The sequence below is a fragment of the Penicilliopsis zonata genome (assembly GCF_001890105.1).
Source record: "Penicilliopsis zonata CBS 506.65 unplaced genomic scaffold ASPZOscaffold_3, whole genome shotgun sequence".
NCBI classification, from domain to species: domain Eukaryota; kingdom Fungi; phylum Ascomycota; class Eurotiomycetes; order Eurotiales; family Aspergillaceae; genus Penicilliopsis; species Penicilliopsis zonata.
This window is the reverse complement of record NW_019208913.1, coordinates 1186296-1202670: the sequence shown is the minus strand read 5'-3', so window position 1 is coordinate 1202670 and position 16375 is coordinate 1186296. Positions and strand designations below refer to the sequence as shown.

At 50.7% G+C, this 16375-nt stretch overlaps 3 protein-coding genes and 1 non-coding gene across 4 annotated transcripts; 3 read left to right on the top strand and 1 right to left on the bottom strand.

The window, feature by feature from the left end:
- Positions 1–269: 269 nt before the first annotated feature.
- Positions 270–6177, bottom strand: ASPZODRAFT_59798 (hypothetical protein; the record flags this gene model as incomplete). The annotated part of the gene is made up of 3 exons (XM_022728866.1): positions 270–588; positions 690–5978; positions 6041–6177. 3 exons carry the CDS (start codon positions 6175–6177, stop codon positions 270–272), a joined length of 5745 nt encoding a protein of 1914 aa, XP_022583708.1.
- A 2059-nt stretch (positions 6178–8236) lies between these two features.
- Positions 8237–12885, top strand: ASPZODRAFT_23461 (hypothetical protein; the record flags this gene model as incomplete). The annotated part of the gene is made up of 7 exons (XM_022727935.1): positions 8237–8338; positions 10595–10692; positions 10761–10866; positions 10930–10967; positions 11031–11056; positions 11106–11870; positions 11934–12885. 7 exons carry the CDS (start codon positions 8237–8239, stop codon positions 12644–12646), a joined length of 1848 nt encoding a protein of 615 aa, XP_022583707.1. The 3' UTR covers positions 12647–12885.
- A 526-nt stretch (positions 12886–13411) lies between these two features.
- ASPZODRAFT_t51 lies at positions 13412–13502 on the top strand. Its single transcript has one exon. It is a non-coding gene; the product is annotated as a tRNA-Pro (tRNA).
- Positions 13503–14208: 706 nt separating this feature from the next.
- ASPZODRAFT_59984 (hypothetical protein) lies at positions 14209–16232 on the top strand (the record flags this gene model as incomplete). Its single annotated transcript, XM_022728884.1, has 2 exons — positions 14209–15068; positions 15137–16232. 2 exons carry the CDS (start codon positions 14209–14211, stop codon positions 16230–16232), a joined length of 1956 nt encoding a protein of 651 aa, XP_022583706.1.
- Between the last annotated feature and the right edge of the window lie 143 nt (positions 16233–16375).

Genomic DNA, 16375 nt, shown 5'->3' with positions numbered 1-16375 from the left:
TTCCTGGGAATGAATAACACATGAGGGACAGGAAGAGTAACACCTCTGGAGTACATCGCAGCCCGCAGAGAAAAAAGGAAATGGTCATTCATTACTAGGCCCCACAGGAAGGAACGCGGCAGATAAAACGGAGAAAACGCCGAAGGATGAGAGCACAGGAACCAGCGCCAGACGGCCGCCGTACGGGGGAAATGAAAACACTTTATACAGTCACCTCCAGGAGAGCGTGCGGTCTAGAAAACATGGCAAAGAAAGAACTCAACCACGCCTCATGAAGTGGCACTGGCAGCGGCACCACTGCTGGTGGAGCAAAGTGAAGCCGAATATCCCGCAGGGAGGTAGCTTCCAGTGTAGCATGAAACAGTGTCGTTGTTGTTGGTATCGAGCGGTTGGACAAGGTAAAAACTGCTCAGAGAGCTCAGCGTCTTCGACGGGGTGATGATGTTGAGACGGCGAACAATGAGAGGACCGGCAATCAGTAAGATGAACAGGATAAGGAGTCCAAAGTAGAGAATGGCGTAGCGAACGACCCTGCGCTTGCGCAGTTTAGACTGCTTGAGGGAGTAGATCGGAGGACGGATTTGCCGACTGGAAAGAAACCACAAAGTAAGCTACCAGTGCACCAAGGCGGTGAAGGGGTGAAGGGGTGAAGGGGATGAAGGAGGGGGGTTTCTCTGTGGAGAACTTACCTAGGGCGCAGCCAGAAGAGAACGACCGAATGGAACTTGTCAATGTACGGGACGCAGAGAGCGGGAAGCATGAAGAACAGGAGGGTATGGCCCAGAATAAAATCGGTCGCGAAGTAGCCGAGCTCGGTAATCTTGCAAAGGAATTCACGTCCGGGTTGGGAGAACGAGTGCCATCCCATGTTGTACCATTTACCGGTCCACCAGGCAACGTTGGACTGATCATGCTTGAACTCACGAGTCAGAGCCAGGGCGATGATGAGCTTGTAAACGAAACGTTGGATGGCAACCGTAGCGATCATGCCCAAGAGGCATCGAGGCCAAGACCAGGATTCAAGGATAAACATGACCTCGAAGACAAGGAGCAGCATGATGACGGCGATGGCATGAGCAATAGCCGCGAGGACGGCACCAAACTTCTTGCAGCACATGCTGAGAAGGGGGCCCATGCAGCATGCCATGCCGAAGAAAGCGATGGAAACACCAGCATTGACCGCGATCGGAGCGAAAGCGACGATGCCAACACGGAGCAGGGCATTGTATTTCTGGGTTTCGTCTGCTTTCACACCAGTTCTCGAGTTAATGTACAGGTAGGGGACGAGAGTGACGGCAACCGAGAGCAACGGGGCAACGATTTCACTGAAGAAGATGTTGGAAATACGAGCGCGAGGAACATCAGCTGAGTTCTTCTCCGACGGAACGCCGATCAGCTTGCGCTTGTAACCAGTGATACGAGTTCGGGACAAACGGCAGAAGGCGATCCACGAGGAGGCATGCGAGCGGGAGTTACCACGGGACAGCCAGCGGAGGTAATCACGGTAATCGATGAAGAAGTCCTCCCAGGAGAACTGGTGCGGGTTGAAGATGAACGGCGAGATCACCAGAGCTAGCAGGGACACCCAGAACCAGATGAAAGCCGCAGTCCAGACGGTAGACGTAGCGAACAGGAGCATGAGCAGCAGACGGGAACCATTGTAGATCGAGGGACCGGCAAATCGCGAGTACAGAATTCCAAAGGGAATACGGGCAGTGGCGAAGCCACGACCAGTACCAATGTAACGGGCACCGCCAAAGGAAAGGTTCTGATGGACCGAGTTCGCGTAGATCTGACAGACAAACACCTCGAACATGAAGGAAACCGAGCCGAACTGCTTGGCCAGACGAGTTGCCATGCGCCAGAGTCCACGCTCGGTCAACTCTTGAACGGCGAGGGGCACAAAGGAGATGAAAAAGACAATGAAGATCGAAAGAACGCATCGGTTGACCCAGTTGGTGATCGGGATCAGGTCGGCACAGTACGTGGGGCGCAGAGGATCCGTGATGGGCAGGTTCGAGTTGTACTTGCAGGTGATAGTCTCATGCTTCAAGGCACCCAGGTTGATCAGGACAATCATGAACATCTTGACCGACAACATGATGAACATGTTGTTGACGTGGAAACCACCGTGGGCATAGTAGAAGGACAGGAAACGATCCAAGGGAAGTTGGGTACCAAGGTAGTAGTACTCGCGCGAAAGCATCTGCTCACCCATACCGGTTCCGATCTTGGTGGTGAAGTTGAGGACGGAACCGAAGCCAAGATCACGACCCTTACCGCACTGGTAGTACTCGCAGTGCTTAATACGGCCACCACGGATCATTGCATTCATACCAGCGTAGATATCCTCGTTCAGATGGAGACCCTTCTGAGCTTTGGAGACACCACCACGAGTGGTCATGAAAATACCGTTGAGGAAATCCGGGTGTCCGTAGTGCAGTTTGCCGCCAATTTGAGCCAGGGTTCTCGCAAAGAGGGTACCGAACGTCTGTTCCTTTCCAGCGGCAACATCACCCAGAACACCAATGTTCTCCGAGAAAATGTATTCACGGGCACCGAGAATGGCCACGGGGTCAAACTTGGGGGAGGGCAGGCCAGGGGTGTAGGGGGAGACATTATCGGTGGTCAGCTCTTCGAACTCGGCGAGGACGCTGCGAATCTTGAGACACTCTTCAAGGTAGTTGTCCTGGTTGGCATCGACCAGCTGGATGTATTCACCGCGGTAGAAGATCACAGAGTGGTTCTGGTTGTCGGATTTGCCGTCGCCAAGGATAGGGTTGCCGGAGAGTTGAATGCGGAACTTGGGCTTACGCATGCCATTCTCCAAAATTTCAGAGTGACCGTCAATCAAGGCAGAGTAGAGGCGGGGTTCTTCGCCCTCGTTGGTAGGAGGCTCCTCGTCCAGGTAAGCGATCTGCAGATCCGGGTAGGCACGCAGAAGGAACTCGGTGTTCTCGCGCTCTTCCTTGTTGAACTTGGCATAACGCTGCATAGAGACACAGATCTTGAATTTGCGGCGGGCCATGCGCTCCAACTCCCGTTCGAGCTTCTCGGAGTTGCCACCGAACATCTGGACAACCTCGGGGTTTTCAACACGGTACAACAGCTTGATGGCTCGGCTGTAGTTCATGAAACCGGAGATGGTACGGTACAGGGTCTGAGAACGGAGCGAGGCCCAGATACGGGTACGGAGAGTGTACTCGGGAGCGGCGGACTTGAAACCAATGCAGTAGAAGGGAAGATCATCGATCTTGCTCTTCTGAGCATCCGATTCGCTCTTCTCAAACTCGCCATTGAATTGCGAGGTCTCATCAGCCAGAATCTTGGTATCCTTGACGAAGCAGTCCCATTCGTGAGGGTGGAGCTGTTTGGTGTATTCCAAGAGCGTGACACGGGAGTACGGCTCATCCTCGCGAATGATTTCACGCAGGGACAAGAGAATCTTCTCGCCATAGTGGGGGATCAGGACAGTGAAGGTGGGCATGTTGTCGACGGGGAGAGGCTCGGGGATCGGAGTGGACAAGGACTGAGCGAAGAAGGAGATACGGCGCTCGGCTTCACTGCCAGACGGGAAGAACTCGGTCTTGAAGGACTGATCCTCTTGGGAGACGAAGAACGTCGGGGCACGGAGGGTGCGTTTACCTTCCTGCTCAGAGGGGACCTGGTGGTACAAGAGCTTCTGCACGTGGTCGATGGCCAGGAGATGCTCGCGGTACATGGAAATGATGATCGCGTTCCACACCTGAGAGATGAGAACCTTGGGCTTGTACTTGATCTCCATGTCGGTGGTGGCAAGCACCTTGGAGTAAATACGCTTGGGCAGACGAGAGAAGATGTTGCGCCACGGGGACCAGATGGACACACCGAGGTAGAAGGAGCGGGCGACGGAGAAGACGGTGTTGCAGATAATGTACCAGAGATAACTGTCCAAGAAGAAGAGGGTCACGTCCATGACGAACATGAGGCCGAGCAAGATCTGGGGCTGGTAGTGGCAGAGTGCAGAGGGCATGTAAGTGACACCGACACATCTGTGGATCTTCATGGGACTCAGGATACGGATCGGGTCCTTGAAGGAGAGCGTCAAGAAAAAGTACGACTCAGCCAGTTTGGCACCAAAGACACAGACCCAGAGGCCGTAAGACATCCACATGTCGTTACCGTGCAAACGAGGGAAGCTGGCCGTAAAAGTCTGGCTAGCCACGTATTGGCGTCCGGACTTCTTCAGATAGCTGCCAAACAGGCCGCCAAGAGGCATCACCGAAAAGAAGAAGAACGACCCCAGAGCGATGAAGAAGTGCACAATACCGAGGATCAACGGAATGGTACCCTTGGCATCATCGGTGGCGATTCCGAAGATGTAGACACCGGGCGCCAGGTTGATAACAAACATGAAGAGCAGGAAGAGCAAGCGCTTGGTCAAATGCTGCGCGCCAGCCCATCGCCGAGGTACATAGAGCCACTCACAGATGGTAGCGAGAATCTGAATGAAACTGACCAAGGCACCACCGAAGCCGACAGCAGACCAGATCTTGGCCGGGTGAGGTTTGTTGTTTTCTTGTTGTTGGTAGTTCTTGGTGTAGAGTGTCGGAGCGTTGTATGCGGTGAAGAACCAGAAGGCACCCAAGTGAATGACCCAGATACGGTTGAAGTTGGTGATCAGATGGAACCAGGAACGAGTCTCCTTGTACGTCTTGAAGAAGGCCTTCTTCCAGTTGACCTCCTTGAGCTTGGTCCACCGCTCGGCCGGGGGGATGTCGACGAGACGAGTCTTGTCTTCGAGGGAGATACGCTCGATACCCTCGGGGTACCAGAAGAGCTGGTTCATGTCGTCGTAACCGATGATCTGAGCGTGATCACGCTCGCGACGGACGTACTTGCCGTCGAGGATCTCGTATCCCTGGTCACGGCAGTACTGGTAGAGCGGGGTGATGATCTCGTTCAGGTAGGTGAATTCCTCGACGGGTTCGACCCGGTTCTGACACTCGGGCGAGCTGTAGTAGTCGTCGGCGCACTTGAAGATGAAGCACAGGCATTCCGGCAGGAATCGGACCTGATTGGCTTCACCCCAGCACATGAGGAAGAGAGCCAGCTGGCGCGCCCGATCGTGCTGGGACATGCGGTTCATGCGGGTCTTCCATCTGTACTCGGCGGCCTCCAGACTGTTATCGCCCTCCAGCGCCTGGAGGGTCTCGTCGACGTTCTCTGGGTTCTGGGCGGCCTTGGCCTTGGCAGCCTTACGAGCCTTGCGGGTCTTGCGATCCGCCTTGCCCAGGTTCATGTTGGCGAACCCGACGGCATCGTCCAGGTCGAGATGGGCGGCGAAATACCAGCGGCGGTAGTTGGCGTTCTCACCGCCAATGTAGTCCGCGTGCAGGGAGAGCAGCGCCTGGTTCGGGGTCATGCGAGACGCCCGGGAGTCCAGCAGGGTCATGAGATGGTCATACATGTTGCGCATGCTGTCGCGCTGGAAACCAAACTTGTTGACCAGGTCCAGGAAGATATCCTCGATCTCCTCCTTGGAGATGGGGATCTGAGCGTCCGAGGTCCAGGCCGGGTAGGGCTCCCGAGACCGTTGGCCAGCCGGCAGAGCGTTGCCGTAATCCATACCATACACGGGAGTCGAGGCACCGGAGGAGCGGTTGCCTCCGTAGGAGACCTGGGACGAGGGAGGGCGGTATCCATACCCGCGTCCCCCGGCCTGACCGTCGTTGTAGCTGTTGTATCGCTCGTCGCCACGGCCGTAGTAATCCATGTCGGCTGCTCGTGCGGTTTCCGATCTCATTGTGAAATCACTGAAAGTCTCCGAGTCCTCTTCCGAGTCCCCGCCACGACGCCGACCCTGTCCTCCGTAGCCACCTTGGCCGCCATTGCCCTGGTCGTAGTACTGATCGTTGTAATATTCATCTTGCTGGCCACCCTCGTAGTATCCGCCATCCTGATGATACGCTTGGTTTTGTTCTCCCTGCTCATAGCCGCTGTAGGGAGGGAAAAGATATTAGTATTCGACCCTTGCACTGTGGATCAAACCGGAGCTTACGATCTGTCATAATAGCCATCTCCTTGTTGATATTCCTGGTTGTCATAGTAACCTTGAGCGTGTTCCTCCTGGTAGTAGGGGTCGCCATGGCCTTGTTGGCCGTAGCCCTCCTCGTAGCCGTGCTGATAGCCCGACATCACGAACAGATGAATTGACACTGGGAACCATGGTTAGTTTGCGAGAAGTTTCTTTTTCCAGACCCATTATTCGTACCTCAGTGATGACCATCCACGTTTTATGTTGTCAAAGAAAATGAACTTTTCCTTTTTTTTCCTCTTGGTTTAGTTTTTTTTTTTTTTCTTTGATCTATTTCGCCAGCTCCAGACTGTAAAATGTGCCCCTTGGGTCCCCTTTGGAAGAATAGTAGTGAAGGGAACCGAATAAAAAAAGAAAACTAGAATAAAATAAATCGACGAGTATGGCGCTCGAGCGGTCGTAAGAAACGAATGGAAGGGTCGAAACGAAGAACCGGTGCGAGAAACCGACGACGCCTTCTCTTCGGCCCAGGGCGGACGGGCAAAAAGTGACGACGAGTGCGATCGATCGAAACTGCCGTGCCGCGGTGGACGCAGAAAGGGAAGGCCTTCCTCCCGTGAGCCTTCTTTCTCAAACGAGAGAGAGTCGAAAGAAGGGAAGGGGGGAGGGGAGCAGGGTTTGCAAGACAGCAACGCTGGAGATGAGAGAGAGAGGGAGAGAGTTGGAGGGGGGGGAAAAAAGAGGAATAGAATAAAGAGTGTAGGGAAACAAGGAACGGATGGGACGAGACGAGGAAGAAAGAGAGGGAAGGAGCCAGGCAGAGTAAGGTTAGGTCAGGTAGCTTGGAGTGGGAAGGAAACAACGGACAAGGACAAGGGAGGCACTGATCGCCAGACGGAAACAGGGGAATACCGGTTGGCCTGCACCTGCAACGGGGCTGTGGTTATTTTGGGCCTTTTACTGGGCTGGGTCTTTAGCGGAAGCAGCCACGTACGGCGTACGGCGTATCTAGATCGTACTACAGAGTACCTACCTAGTACCTACCCACCTAGGTAGGCACCATGTTAGTATGAGGAGGTGGTAGTGAAATACCTCCGGTACAGCGGTATTTCCAGATACCATACGCCCGCCACCGGCCACATTTCAGTAGTGGTGGATGGCCGGGCCCCTGTCGACGGGGCAGCCACAGCCAGTCAGAGGATGCCAGCAGAGGATAAACACTTCACCATTGGCTGTCACAGCCTTGTCCAGAGTGGCGGTGCCTATAACATTCATAAGGGTGTTTATGAAGAATTCATAAATACTGTATACAGTATACTGTATTATAGAATTATTAGAGATCGAGTTCACCCATCAATAAATAAAAGATATTATTTGCTACATACAATAATAATATCAATTCAGAGTCTACGGAGTACCATTCTTATTCTATTTTTCTTATCGAAATGATCCCAACAAGCACCTCAGCCAGACCTGGTAGATGGAAGACGCGGCAGTGGACCTACATAACCAATAGCCACTCCTGATACCTTTCGGATTCCACGGGTAACTGGAAAATAACCCCTGAGACCCACTGTGAACAAGTGGACAATACAAATTGGTTAAATTATTTGTTTTCCTATCATTTTGGTACGTACCTGGTAATGTATACCGGTCTGGTACCACCCGCCAGCGCCTGGTATGTAGGGATAAATTGTTTACCAGCCACCATTGCAGAAGATGGGAGTATGTATGACTATGACTATGACTGACTACTATGATAATGAACTTCAGGTTGTTTCTACAGAGTATGAATTCAGAGTAATACTGAAAATTTTTAGGAGTAGTGATTGCCACTGGAGATGGTGAGATATTGGCTTACTCCTGATATAGTAATTAAAATTATAGGGTGATTCTAATTCTAGATTCTAGAAATACTACCTAGGACTTAAGTACATACAGTACATAACTACTATATACTACTAAACAGTAGACTATGATTAAAATAGACCAGATCACTCGGTAGGAGGATTCCGTACAGAGTGCACTCGATAGCAAGATACGGAGTACCATATAAATGGTCAAATAGGTACCTACCTGGTAGTACTACCTAAGTACTACCTAGGTACCTACTAGGTAGAGAACCAGTAATCTTGCATTAATAACAATACTACTCAGTACTCAGCTGTAAGAGTACATAATGTAGCCTGGAATACGCAATTTCGCGCTGGCCCGCCCCAAATGAACGCGCGTGTGGGCGCCATCCGAGCGGATGTCTCAGACACCGGACCCGTGCGAAGCCTTCCTTCATCGACTCTTGGCCCCCCACAGAGATCCAGCCAGGTATTCATGGCTGCGAATTGACTCGACTGGTCGTTTAGAAGTGGCAAGCCAGTCACTTGGAAACTTGTCTCACGCTGCTCTTCTCACAGGCTGGTGGCCGCGCAATGCTTGTATCAGAACCAGGTTTCAAGGACTTGGCTGATGAACAACACTCAATTGTATTACATTAACTAATAAGAAAATGTAGTACTAGAAAATAAATATTAAATAATATACAGAATACTACAATGGATAAAGAAGAAATGTATATTTTTAGTCCACCGACTACAGCCACCAAATCATCGAACCATAGATCGCTAGTGACAACCACTACGAGAAACAGAAGATTGGTCACTATCAAATTAAATAATTAAATAGATATCCCTAGTCCACCATTTAAAGCCTGTCCCTCATGAAAAGGATTGTCTTATAACAGAGACAGCTGAACATCTGATAATGAGACACAAAGACTGTCGTACATGGCGAATCAGTCGACCCCTCTATCACTAAGTACTGAGTACCTCGAAGTGCCATACTTAACTACTAGGTATGCACTATGCACTACGGAGTACCTAGGTACTAGGTACATACTACATAAAAAGTATGTCCTGTGCTCAGTGCTGTACATGCTTTGCAGGACGCAGTGCAGTGCACTATGCAGTGTATAGTGATGCACCCTCCACGCACTGCCAAGACTCTTAGCCAAGTTATGCATGTGTCGAGAAATAATACCTGGTGGCAAGATAAAATTTATCATTACTAGGTAGTTACATTTTCAGTCGAAAGGCGGGTGATCTGCAGGTTCGATGGAAATTTTTTATAGACTATGGATCAGTACTTAGGTGGATTATTGCGAATGTCTCTCCACAAGATAGGTATCATTATTGTGGAAAGAAAGTCAAACCAACGTGTGAACCAGATAAAACACGATTCTAGATTTCAGATGACTTGGTGCGATCGTCTTGAGGCTGGACATTTGTTTTATCTCTCCGCTTCTAGGCAACCGACACGAGCAAGACATTGTTTCTCGTCTCTTCCTCTCGAGATCTTCATTGGTCCAGCCTGGAGCGATTAACTGTGTATTATCTGAAACTGTCTCCTCCGTATTTTGCATAGGTATTACTTGGACCCTACAGTGACTACTCACTGCCGATTAAAGCATGAGGATTCCATCAGATAGTTACTCCGTACAGCCAGAGACTTTGTCAGAGCTTTATCGTCGATCTTCGAGTACTGCCTCCACCGTCGAGTGAGGAATTGTCGTTGGATCTTGGTGTGGATATTGAAATAGAGTCCGAAAGAATCAGAAATAAGAATCCTGTGACCGATCAACAAGTCCATGAAGCTTGTTTCAATTGATTTGCCAACTTGATAGACTCAGTAGTTGCTTGGTATTACTGGTAGACAGAAAAAAGAACTGATACGAGTCTATTGTATGGTGCACGAACCTATAGAGTCGCTTTCTTCCGCTCCATAATGTCTGTTTATATCTGTCAAGATGGATCCTCTCATCCTGATAATTCTTAGCTATAGCTTGTCGATCTAAATCCTGTCGTAAGGTAATTTTCAATGAACTAACTACAGTATTAAGTTCCAGTGTAGTCAATAGTTATCAATATAGTTTGATGGGCTATTCAAGTAGTGCAGACGCTAGCCCGAAATGGCAGGAGTCTGACTCTCAACTATATAATTTTGGACCGAGGGAGACTTAATTACTGTATACAAGATGAAAATATACTGGAACAAATAGTGATTGGGACCCCTAGGAGGACATTAATGAATCTTGACTATATTGGTAGAAAAGTAGACAGTAGACAGAGACAAGACCATACCTGTTCAGTGTTTACTATACTTATACTTCAATTTCTACCATCAGACAACATCAATCAACAAACACGAGTCTCAGACCGCCTGTCAACTCCCAAGAAAATAATGGAGCCGTCATGGAAGTACGTGAACTCTGTAGGTGCCTACTAAGGTAGATACTCCCTTCCTATTTCCTTCCTCCGTCGGTCTGGGCAGGCTGGGCATTCTGGGCACTCTGGGCAGGCTGGGCAGTCCCTGGCCCTGGACCCTGAAGGGATCAGCCCAGGGATCAGGTTTTCCCCCCCAAAACCAAAACTTAAAGGCTACCCACCCTGTGTCACCTCCCTCGATTCACCTGCTCCCTTCGTTTATTGTGTTATCTGCTATCTAGCCAGTTGTTTCTCGCTTCGTTCTGACCGCAAGTCCATCGTTCGTGGTTTTCCTTCACTTTCCTGCTTCCTGGTAATCTAGGCAGGACTCGTTTTATTTCCTCCCGTCGCTCGTTGGTCGGACGACCCGTTTGTTTATCTCTCTGCGTCTAGGCAACCGAACGCGACCATTGTCGAAAGGTGTTTCTCGAGAAGAGGCTGGGCAGGACAACGGTAGGAAGAGCACCGCTCAACTGAGACAATAACAGTGCGTGGGTGGTTCGTCGGACAACCATGAAGTGGTCGAGCATTCTCGCGGGGTCGACCCTCTTTGCCAGCACTGCGTGGGCGGATCTGGACCCTATTGTCATCAAAGTACCGTTCAGCCATTCCACGACATGTGTTGTTGTTGTTGGTTGCTGACGTATCTTGCTATAGGGTTCCAAGTTCTTCTTTAACAGCAATGACACTCAATTGTATGGCTTTTGTCCCTCGTCGAACTTGTTTATGCTCGGTTATGGCTGATACTAGGAATCTAGCTTCATCCGTGGCGTTGCCTATCAACGTGGGTTCACTTGATTTACTTTAGTTTCTTTTACTGACGATCCCAATAGAGGAATACTCGAGCGACGACTCGACTAGCGGAAATACGACAACCTATAAGGATCCTCTGGCCGATGCCGATGCCTGTGGGCGAGACGTGCCTCTGTTGCAGGAGCTCCGTACCAATACAATCCGTGTCTACGCCATTGACCCGACCTTGGACCATAGCGAGTGCATGCAGCTACTCACCGACGCGGGAATATATGTGATTGCGGATCTGTCAGACCCTGGTCAGTCGATCGACCGAAGCCAACCGGCCTGGAACAACGCCTTGTACGATCGTTATGTCAGCGTGGTCGATGAACTGTCGCAGTACACCAACACCATCGGGTTCTTCGCAGGAAACGAGGTCTCTAACACAAAAAACACCACTGCTGCCAGTGCCTTTGTCAAGGCTGCTGTACGTGACATGAAGCGCTACATCAAGGCCAAGGACTACAGATCTATGGGTGTGGGCTATGCCACCAACGATGACTCGGATATCCGTGTCAACATGGCCGACTATTTCAACTGCGAGTCGGTTGACGATAGTATTGACTTCTGGGGGTATAATGTTTATTCCTGGTGCGGTGACTCGAGCTATCAGGAGTCTGGGTACAAAGATCGCACCGAGGAGTTCAGTAGCTACTCGGTCCCGGTCTTCTTCGCCGAGTATGGGTGCAATACCGTACAGCCTCGAAAGTTTACTGAGGTCCAGGCTCTCTTTGGCGACGCCATGACCGAGGTCTGGTCAGGTGGTATTGTTTACATGTATTTTCAGGAAGCTAATAACTATGGTATGAGCTGGTCCCTCCGGGTTTATCTTTCTCCTTTGAAGTTCGGGCTAACGCCGCCGTCAGGCCTTGTGTCTGTTGATGGCACTTCCGCTTCGACAATGGTGGACTTTTCGTACTATTCGCAGGAGATTGCCAGCGTCAACCCTACCGGTGTCCAGAAGGGATCCTACGACCCGTCTAACACTGCCCTCGAGGCATGCCCCACCGTCGACAGCGACTGGGAGGCTGTTGCCAGCCCGTTGCCTCCTTCTCCGAACGATGACCTGTGCACCTGCATGGAATCTAGCCTGGAATGCGTTGTGAAGGATTCCATCTCCTCGGACCAGTACGGCGATCTATTTGACACCGTGTGCGGCTATGGGGTCTGCGCTGGAATCGATGCAAACGCCACTTCGGGTAAATACGGTGCCTACAGCGTCTGCAACGCGCAGCAACAGCTGTCCTACGTCTTCAACCTGTACTATCAGCAGCAGAAGGCTGAGAACAACGCCGCCTCCGCGTGTGATTTTGGAGGCGCTGCCTCGGTCACCGCCTCTGGCAAGGCTGCGTCTGCTTGCTCCACGCTGTTGAAAGAGGCCGGCACATCGGGCACTGGAACTGTCACCTCGTCTCCCACGGGCACCGGCGCAGTCAGCAGCAGCAGTGCAACCGCTTCGAGCTCCAAGGGTGCTGCCCATCCCAGTGCGATGCCTGCTACTATCTACCTGGGTGCTTGGCAACTCGGCATTTACCTTCTTACTGCACTTGTTGCCGGCTTCGGCATGGTCCTTCTTTAGGTTTTCTTTCCGGCTGTTTTCTTGGCCTGGAGTTTCAAATCCAAGCTTCAAATTCACTGTTCTACGGTAGAAGATTAGACGCTACTCGACATGGTTATACACTGGCGACCAGCGTCTTTTTCTTGTGTTTGTTTGTGTATGCTAATTCGATCCGGTGCTGCTCTTTGGTTGGTATTCGGTGGTCGTCGTGTACGGCTTGGGTAGGATTTTAGCTACTTCAATGGACATATTTGTGAATCACGTATCCTACTTGGTAGTCTCGATTTATCTGGGCCATGTTGTGTAGTCATGTCCATGGGTTGTCTGGCTATGGTAGATGACTATGTCGGCGGGTAGGCAGGCAGATATAATCACCTTACTTACTGGGGTGCTTTATTTTGTTGTGTCTTTTATATCTATTTATTATTCTGTGTGTCTGATGTACAAATGTTACACCGTGTTGACTGGTCACCTAGATGACACTAATATATCTAACCAGTAGAATATATATGTCATGGCTGTAGAGCTTCGCCCTGCAAATTAACCAGAAAAATCCCAAATATCGAAAATAGTCTTGACTTTTCATATCCCGAGAAATGAAGATATATACGAACATATTTCCCACAGCACCGACAGACCATGTCCTTTCAGATAGCCCAGCTCGGCGAGTTAGGTAAACTACCTAGGTAACGTAGGCAGGGTCCTAGAGACAGCTATTATGATAGAAAAAACTTGGAATATATATCACTATTCTGTGGCTCCCTTCACCGCAGTAACAACTGCAACGCCCGGGTGGTCTAGTGGTATGATTCTCGCTTAGGGTCCACCCTACAGCATAGCATGCGAGAGGTCCCGCGTTCGATCCGCGGCTCGGGCCATTTCTTTTTTCTTTTTTTTTGTCAAATATTAATCATCATGGCACTACAACATGACAGACAATAAACGGTGAAGATTTTTCCCCTCTCCATCTAACTAACACACATGTGGAACCAAGTACTCCGTAGAGTTATACCTATCTGTCTAGGATGACTGTTGAACCCGTGTATGGCGGGCGATATAATCATATATGTAGTGCTTTATTTATAATGGCGCTCATCAACGCAATTTATAGCCTGGTATTACTCCATACTAAACCCTAGCAACAATTAAAATGGACGTCTAAGTCATAACTATATAGTATATACATACTATATAACTAGGACTCTTCACTGTTCAGACCATTGGACTAACTCGATCAAAGAAAGCCACGGCACCGACTGTTGCCGTGGCAACTATATTTTAGCTACCCCCCCCAACTATATTCGCCCTGGTGACAGGACAACAAGCACTCAGCCATCTAATTCTTATTCTTAGTCTCGCATACCTATCTATATACCGGTGCTCCCCTTGCTGGCTCACGATCGACCGACGCCCCCTCCCCCTTGCACGGAGTACAAATCCAATCCATTGCGAGTCCAGCGCGCACTATGGCTCGGCTCAGCCCAGTGAAGCCGAGGATCTGGCCCCAGAACAACGCCAACGCCAGAAGCAAACAGCCGTTCCAGGAGAACGTGGGAGACACCACTTCTGTTCTTGGAAATTACATGGCGAGGTCTGCAGAGCCGGGAACATCACGGACAAAGGCTTGGATAGCGCAGGGAAGGTCGTTGGCACGAGGAGGAGGAGGAGGAGGAGGCAGCTTTGATATATTTTCCGACGAGGATTTCTTAAGTGGCGGTGATAACAACGACGAAAGACATGACTCTGCCGAGTTCAAAAAGAAAGAGGTGAAGCCAAGGATGGTTTTCAAGACTGCAGCGGTGAACTCCTTGCTGCTCCCCTTGCCGCCGCAGCCACGCAACAGGCCCACCACTAGGAAGCATGGAACAGATGACTACGACAAGGAAAACGACTTGTCCGAAGAAGCGATTGAAGAGTACACCGCAATAACGCCGTCAACTGCCAGGAGAGTGGTCGTCCGTCAGAGAGGCAGAGCAGCAGCAGCAGCAGCAACTGAGATACAATTCGGCGAACGAAACATGAGGGATGGGCCCTCTGACGACGATGGCTCTTCGCTGAAAGATTTTATTGTGAGCGATGATAGCGACGTCAGCTATTACGAGACATCCGAGGCTGAGGTGGGTGATCGGGAGTCCGTTGTTTTTCAACCATCTCCTCCACCCGCCGTGCCTCAATCCAAGCCGAAAAGGAGACTCATGAGAGGGAAACGGCCAGAGTCAGAGGCTAAACTGAAGAAAGAGATAGGAAGCACCTCAGATAATGAGGCTGCTGATTTATGTCTGGAACCACAGCTTCCTATTACATTGTCCTCTTTGAAGGTTGACCCAGCGCCTAAACGCCTGTTTCAGAATGAGCTCAACATAACTAAAAGACTCAGCCTCTTGGGTCTTAACAACAACAACAAGAATGATGCCTCTTCTCAACTGGAAGATGACCTATTTAAGTAAGGGAAAACCATCCCCCCTCCCCCTTTTTTTTTGTTACATGTTTCCATTGCTGACCGTTGCCTAGAACGGTTTCCAAGTTTGAATCTCCCATCGCCGAGTCGAAACAGAATGAAAATTCTGTCTTCCTGACACCGCCGTCCAGCCCATCTAAGAACAGACTACAGTCGCCGGCCAAAGAAAGGTGCATGATTCCGCCAACCCCTTATCGTGAGAGCAGCGACGGGTTCTGGAGCCAGGAGTATACCAACGACTGGGTTGACAAGCACTCGCCGCGGAAGGAAAACCCCCATGGCTGCACGCTGGAACGGCAGCTGAAAGAGTTTCTCGAAGAAGACGGCGACGAGGAGGAGGAGGACGACGGCGGTGCGATGATTGTACCGAGTAGCAAGAAGGGATCCAAGGCGCCAAAGACCCCCAGCAAGACGGCCCTGAAGAGAGCAGAGGTTGAGAAGAAGAAGGCTTTGGTAGCGCGCAAGAAGTCCTTTGACAGCAGAAAAGCGTCCTTTGCGGAAGATTTCCTCCAGGCCTTGGATGACGCCGTCACGGGAGGCGAAGTCCAGAAGCTCGCGAGGGACACCGGAGGCGTGCGCATCATTTGGAGCAAGACGCTCAAAACCACTGCGGGGAGGGCCAACTGGAAACGTGAACGAGCGCAGACCGAGCCAAGCGGCAGCTCAGAGTCGACGAAGCCGGCATCCAGACATCATGCGTCCATCGAACTCGCGGAACGCATTATCGACAGTGAGGATCGGCTGCTCAACACCCTGGCCCACGAATATTGTCATTTGGCGAATTTCATGATCTCCAACGTCCATACCAACCCGCACGGGACCAGCTTCAAGCAGTGGGGGTTGAAGTGCACACAAGCCATGAAGGACCACCCGGTCTACGGCGGGCGCATTGAGGTGACCACAAAGCACAACTACAAGATCGACTACAAGTATGTGTGGTGCTGCGTTGACTGTGGCCAGAACTACGGCCGTCACTCGAAGAGCATCGATACCTCCCGAATGCGTTGCGGCTGTTGCAAGGGTCTCCTCCAGCAAATCAAACCGAAACCACGCAACATGTCTCCCAAGAAGAAGCAACCTTTATCTGTGTCTCCTTTGGAGATGGACGCCGTGACTAACTCTCTTAGAGAGATTGTCATTCAACAGTGACTTGACAGCTCAGTTCATTTCTCTCCCTCTCCCTCTCTCTCTCTCTCTTCCCACAAGCCAGCGATTCAATCTGCGCCTTTCTTTGCCAATAAGCGAGTCCTTCATTTACAGCGGTTGCAGCGCAGAGCGTGGAATAATACCTT